Genomic DNA, 7,056 nt, shown 5'->3' with positions numbered 1-7,056 from the left:
AAAGAGGGTGACGTAGCAACTCCTGAATGTATACTGGCAGTCGAGTGTCCAACGCCACTGGAGTACATCCGGGAAGGTGGAAAGTTGCACCAAGCGCACTAGCCACCAGAACCGGATGTATTGCCATAGGGCTTCCTGAATGTCACATAGGGCTCACGGCGCCCCTGATGTCACATAACCAATAGGGGACGCGAATAGCTTTCTGTCACATGGGAAAATATCATACGGAAACCAACATTCGATGGAAACCAGTGAAAACCATGAGAAAAAGATGTTTTGAAGTTCTGAAAAAATCTCAAAAAAATATGGGATATTAAGAGGGTGATGTTCTATAGCCATGCAAAATTTCAAGTTCAAATATTTTAATGGATGTGAGCTATGAAAAAGACAAAATCAGCATTGAATAGTGCCAAACAGTAACATCACTATTCATTGCTGCATTTATCTTTTTCCTAGTTCGCATCCCATAATGTGTTTTTACTTGAAATTTCACATGACAATAGAATATCATCCTCTTAACATCCCACACTTTTCCAGATTTTGCGAAACTTTCATACATGGTTTCCATGAAGTTTTCTTTGAATGTTGGTTTCCGTATGATATTTTGAGCCACATAGGAACAACCAATAGGGGACGCTCTTTGGGCACGCTTCAGGGCTGCACATGAACTTCGGGATTTTGAGGTGACTAAACGAATCTACAGTAGCATGCCACACATTCATCCTGACAGATTAGAGAATGTTGCTAGCTGGTTATGATTAATAATCATATTTGGCCCATACAAGCAGTTAACAAGTTTCAGTGTAATATATGAATATTAAGTACCTACCAGTTAATGATAAGTTAGTTTCAAATGGATATCTATAGGAAATCTAATCAATTGGGTTGGAGTGTTCACTTGAATGTACAACTTGAACACATCCATTTAGTGCAAGATAAGAAAGGTTATCTCACCTAGCAGCTCCAACTTATGTTGTATCTTGTAAGTCATCCCTTTGTTTATTCCGTAGACCTGCAACAAGCTTGCATGTCTTCAAGAAAGCACCCAGTAACTGCACAAAAGGCATTAACTATGAGTAAGATTCTTCCCATCTTCTTTCTTAGAAAATGGAAGATGTATTCTCTCCAGCATCTGCATCACTGATGCACAGAACAAGTATTCTTCTGACTACTAAATACTAATGATCTATCATCATAATGCACATATATAGAAGTATCGAAGCACAGAAACCAATTATTTGGAACTTTCACATATAACAGGCATAAACATGCAGGTGACCACAGGAGGTGCAAAATTCAATCACATTAGGTATCCAAAGGAAGTGATTTACATTCAAAGAAACAGCTCAAGGAGTAGAAATTTAAGTATGTACAGACCAGGGTAGATGAGTAAGTTAGAATTGGCCACATGACCCACATACCCCAGGATACTGCTGAAAGACAGGAGAATAATGCTCGAGAGTCGCATATATCTTTTGCGCAATACTTAGGAGTGCAGTAACCTTGTTTTCCAAAATGTCAACCTGAATCGAGTGGACAAACACTTAAAGAGGTTATAATATGAATTGAGTATACATGTGTTACTGCAGTCAAGCAGAAGCATACTCAAACAAAGAACATAAAATGTATCCCAATCAAAATTCAAAGATATCAGCAAACTCACTTGCATGCTGACAACAAACAATGTTCTTGTTTGCCAAATAATTGCAAACCCTCTTTAACAGTCACAGGATGAACATGATTATGTAACCATCTACGAGTTTTACCGTCCGATGCTCAAATAATCAAAAATAATAATAAAAATCAGGAATGTAGCTCAGAAAAGATCAAATTAACTTGATGCAGCTAATAAAAACACGGGTTTATCTGACAAATGGATGAGCATAGCTTGCACTGAGTGTTTGGATAGGCTTAACTTTGGCTTATAACCCAAAATCACAAAACTAAGGTTCTTTTTTGGCTTATAAGCCAAACTCCAAAAGCCAAAGTTAAGCCCAACCAAACACCCCCTAAAGCGTCTTTGCCTGTATCATGCAGCCTTCCAATCGGGATAATTCGCTGTCTACTTGATTATAGCCATAAATAAGAAGTGCCCTTTTTTGCGGGGATAAGAAATGCCCTTATGAATTAGATACCTCTCAAAATAAGACCAATTGGAAAGGATTGGTCCCTTGTTTAAAAAGAAACATTAGATATGACCAGAAAAGAAATACCTCGGCTTCAGCTTTCCGAAGCTCGGACCGTGTTCTGTCTAGCATTTGCTTATATGAGAGGCCCTTCTTTGTTAGTACTATTGCCTGTTGAACCACATGGTTGCATTGATCCCTCAGATCATCTGACCTGAATTCAGCAATACTCATATCAAATTGTGTGAGAATCAACAATATGGATTATATTCAGAAGATAGATGCACATACCTTCTCTCATTTCCTTCGATGTCTCCTGAAATTTTATGTTCAATCTCCACAAATTCTTTTGATAAATCCATAATAGATACCATAATGAAATCTAGTTGTATTATGTGCTCATTTTTACCTAGAAATCCATTGTATTCCAACTTTTTTGTTTCAACTTCCTGTAAGGTAGTTGAGGCAATCTCTATAGTCGGGCTCGGTTTGACGAGCTCCTTATCCTCCATACTCTGCTCACAACTCTCGTATGATCTTGCTGATACATGAGGCTCCATCTCGATATCACGAAGTGTCATTTCGTCGCTCTCTTGCTTGGTTAGCTCTGGATTTTCATGATCATTTTCAATGAAGTGTTCCTTTTCTAGTAACAACAACTTTTCTGTTAACTTCTGATTTTCTTCATTAGCTAAACACAATGCCTTCTCCCTTTCTGAGAGTTTAGCTTCAAGTGAGGACACTTCTGCTTGAGAATTCCGTGAGGCATCTTCCATGCTGGTCCTACAGTCGTCAACAAAATTTCTTGTCACAGTTCGGTAGACTTCGTCTCTAATAGTGCTTTCAACATAGAGATCGTCATAGTCTCCTTTAATGGTGTCGACTTGTCTCATAATTTGTTCTTCAAGTGACAATCGAAGTGATATTTCCCTCCTGGCATCAGATATCTGGCACGATAATCCCTTAATATCATTCATCTTTTCTGCAAGCAAACCGCTAAGGTGCTGGTTTTCAAGGTATAGTGAATCAATTTTATTATTCAATCTGCAATTTTCCTCAAGTGCCTCGCTAGTGCTACAAACTGTAGGTGCCTTTATGGTACTAGAAATGATTGTGTCAACCCTTGAAATGATGTCAGGAACTTTCTTTCTTAGATGCTCAAATTCTAGATCATGCTTAAGATCTAATGACGCCTTCTCTCGTTTGAATTTGAACAGCTCTTCCGTTTTATCTTGTAAGTACAATTCATGCAACCTCTTTAATTTACTAATCTCAGATCTGAAGTAGTTTATGATTTCTTCCCCAGTTGAACCCCTGAGATGCCGAAAGTCAGATTTTTCAGAAATTACTTCTCTGGGACTTACAGATCTCTGTGTTGCAGACTTCTTGGTTTCCACACTGGAAGATGCAGAGTGTTCCTCCCCTGTTTTCTTTCTTAAGAGATTGTATTTCCATCTGTTACTCCTGTTACCCAGATTTTCATGCTTACTGTGGGGACTATGCGATTCATCTTCTGAAGGTAACAGCATATCCGATATAGACATCAACTCTTGACGGATTGCACCACACTGAACCACTGTTTCCTTCCGGTTCTCCCTTAGATTGTTGACAATGGAACTTTGCTCAAAAAACCTCCTCTCTAGCTCATCCCCAAGAGTTCTGATACAGTCTCCAATCATAATGCCGGTGACCTCTAATTGCAAGTCATGCTCCCACTGAAGATCGTGAATTGAAGCGTTGAACAGGCTCAACATGTCCTTAATTTGCCGGAACACCACTATCAAGAGTAGCTTTAGGTCATTGAACCCCTCATCTATCTCTACTATTGGCTTTCCATGACGGCATATCGCAGGGCATGAAACATCTGCATCACTGTCATGAACAAAGTTATGGCTTTTCAAGAGCATCATATCCTCCTTGAGCCTATTAAGCTGTTGATCGACTTCCAGTTTCATCAAATCTAAGTACTCTGTGTAATTGATCTCTACATCTGCATCCAGAAGGTGTTGGTGTAGCCGCGACATTACAGTTGCAAACGCCTCAAAATTGCTTCCGATATCACAGCTGCAATTGCAGGAGAACAAGGATGGCGGTGGTGGCACTGGTGAACCTTGCAAAGACGAGGGTGTGTCGAGAGAAGGGCGATTGAGCAAGGACAAACCATTGTGAGGTGTACATCGGGATTGGCTAGTGTTGGCTGCTGGTATGGTCAGCCTAGCAAGAAATGGATCCATTCCTTGGTCAAACACCTGCAGCATTTATTTTAAAGAAAAATTACAAACAATTAAATCTAGGATGATGTTTACGCTTTGGCAGTAGTAGAAAAATGTTGCCTCATTGTGATGTACAATTCGCTTCTCACTTAACAGCCGGCCATAACAATGGGCGGCAAACAGCAAAAGTTTGTATCTGCTCCAGTCCAGCTAGCCCACACCAAAAAGACCAGTTGCGGTAAAAATGCAGGGAAGTTTAACAGCAGTTGGTTCTCCCTGCTCTTCTTATCCCTGCCATTACCAAGTAGTACAAAGCCAACCAACAGTGGAGCGCACAGTTGATTCGCTCGCGCAGCTCCCTCGGTTGGTCCATAGAACCATAAACAAAAACTGCCGCGACGCGTTTCCAGTTACAACCCAGCGGCAGCGGGTGGCACTCGGTTAACAAGCAAGCTGAACCCAGCCCCGAGCCGAGAGTAGACGGAGAGACGGTTGATTTACCGCCAAATTTGACAGTGCAAAAGGAAACGGAAGCGGAACACTTACGGGCTCGATCTGCGCCATGGGCAGGAGTTGCGGCTCCGGCTCCGAAAGCCGTGGCCGCCCCGGAGGAGAGGAGCTAGGGTTGGGAGAGGTGGTTGCAGCGGTAGAAGAGGACAAGGACAGAGAGGCGGTGGAAGAGGGAGCGGTGAAACCGGGCTGAGGATTGGACCAGGCGAGGCGACCGATCGCTGGGTTGGCTTGCCTTGCCGCGGGGAAGACGAGTCACCACCGTGCGGGGCGGGCGGGGTGGTAACAATAACCAACGGACCAGCTGAGGCTGGGGGGTGAAGCGACAAGCCACATCGCACGGCACGGAGAAGCTGACGTCGGGGTCCGTTTCAACGCGGGGCCCATCGGACGGCGGGGTTGTTGGGAGGTGGGAGTGTGTAGCCACCGCGTAGTGTGGGACACGTGCTGTGTGGCTGGGGCCCAGCAATCGGCGGGGGAGAGGGAGAGGGAGAAGGAGAGAGAGAGTGGGGTGCTGAGCTGGCGTACAGTACGGGACAAGAGCGAGGAAGATGCGCATGAGCTTCAGGATTGCCGCGGAGTTCGAGGGTGGCCGTCTGATGTGCCGGGTGGGCTCAGCTGGTTCGCCGCTCCCATGGCTTTTGCCCTTGGGCTTTTTCCTTCGCTTTTGGTCTCTTCTTTTTGCCGGCAAATATTTGTCCGTTCGTTTGGGGTTATTTTACTCTTGGTTGATTCATCCTATCTATTTTTAGTTAATAATGACTCAAGTAATCGCGTATCAATCTTTTTTCTTTTTTCATGACTAAAGTAAGGATGTCCTAATTATAGGCTCGAAGAATCGAATTTTAAAGCACCGCATTAATAGGTCGGCGATTTTCTTTTCTATAAAAGCCAAAGGCTAACCCTCCCCTTTTTTTATTTATTTTGTGTTTCTTAATTTTGTACTCCGGCTTTCCTATATGTCCACGAACATGTTCAAACAGTGTCCGGACGTGTCTTTGTATGCTCATTTGTCCATGCGCGAGCTCTCCAAATTGTTAGGACACATGCATATGATTGAGAGCAACTCCAACGGGCCGACCTAAACGGACACCGCTTTTGTCCGTTTTTCGTCCGTTTGGGTCGGCCAGGCGAACGTGTGCGTCCGCATTCTGAAATGGGTCGGCTTGGCCGTCCAGCGAGGGGAGCAGAACCAAATGTGCGGGCACGCAAAAAAAAGGTCGCACGAAATAAACTTAAAATAAACTTAATTAAACATAAGTGGTCGGTCAAACGCCGGCCAAAGTCCACTTAAACATAATTAAACATTAATTAAAAAACTAAAAAAGTCCACGCCTGCCTTCTGCCGCCCCGCACGCTGCCCTAGACGTCGTCGGCCTTGCCCTTGCTCTTGCTGTCGACGCCGTCGTCGCCATCGCCGGTGAGGTTGATGAAGACGGGAGCAGGGTCTGCCCAGCCGAACGCCGCCTGGTATGCTGCCAGGGCAGCCTTCTCAGGCGTCTGCTGGGGCGGCGGCATTGCAGCCAGCCGCACGCGCTCCTCTTCCTCCTCCTCGAGTCGGAGCGCCTCCGCATCGCGGTGGAGCATGGCCTCATAGCGCATCTGCTGCTCGCCGTCGTCCTGCTCCTGCCGAAGCAAGTGCACCTTTCAGCGCTCGAGGTGGTCGACCTCCTGCTCCGGCGTCGCGGCGAAGTGGACGGGGCGCGCGCTCACCCACTCGCGGTACTGACCCGTCCACGAGTAGGTCTCCTCCGGCCAAGTGGGTGGAGGCGGGGAGCGCTTCCGCGTCGGCTCCGGCTCCGGCTTGGGCTGGATGGGCGGCGAGGGTGGCGGTGGCGGCACGAACAGCGGGGAGTGGACGGAGTCCCCCGCCGCCGATAGGGCGAGGGCTTGCTCCAGCCCATCCCAGTGCGCGTCCTCCTCGAGGCGGCTAGCCTCCAGCGCCTGCTGCAGGGCCTCCTCGAGGGCGGCCTGGTACTCCGCCTCCATCTCCTCGTCCTCCGGTTGTACCTGCGGCGGCGGCGGTGAGAACGGCGGCGGGACATGTTGCAGCAAGCCGGCACCTGCGCCGCCCGCTCCCAGCCGTCAACGTCGCTCTCCCGCCTCCTGGAGGCCACGCCGCCGGCCCGTCCCGCCGCCGGCCCGCCCAAACCCAGATGGGGCCCGAAGGGCCCAGATCTGGGCCGAGCGGGCTGGTTCAGGCCGCG

At 46.6% G+C, this 7,056-nt stretch overlaps 1 protein-coding gene across 1 annotated transcript in view; it reads right to left on the bottom strand.

Moving 5' to 3' along the window:
- LOC119363822 (WPP domain-associated protein-like) overlaps positions 1-5,134 on the bottom strand; it is a 7,231-nt gene extending 2,097 nt beyond the window's left edge. Inside the window, exons 1-5 of the mRNA XM_037629189.1 lie at positions 4,886-5,134; positions 2,418-4,375; positions 2,214-2,340; positions 1,422-1,523; positions 955-1,052 (exon numbers count right to left, since the gene is read on the bottom strand). Of these exons, the coding sequence (XP_037485086.1) occupies positions 969-1,052; positions 1,422-1,523; positions 2,214-2,340; positions 2,418-4,375; positions 4,886-4,903 (2,289 nt within the window). The 5' untranslated portion in view covers positions 4,904-5,134 and the 3' untranslated portion in view covers positions 955-968. The remainder of the gene's footprint in view (positions 1-954; positions 1,053-1,421; positions 1,524-2,213; positions 2,341-2,417; positions 4,376-4,885) is intronic.
- Positions 5,135-7,056: the final 1,922 nt, after the last annotated feature.

Source organism: Triticum dicoccoides, chromosome 2B (genome assembly GCF_002162155.2).
Source record: "Triticum dicoccoides isolate Atlit2015 ecotype Zavitan chromosome 2B, WEW_v2.0, whole genome shotgun sequence".
Classification (NCBI taxonomy): Eukaryota; Viridiplantae; Streptophyta; class Magnoliopsida; order Poales; family Poaceae; genus Triticum; species Triticum dicoccoides.
This window is presented reverse-complemented; position numbering and strand designations above follow the sequence as displayed.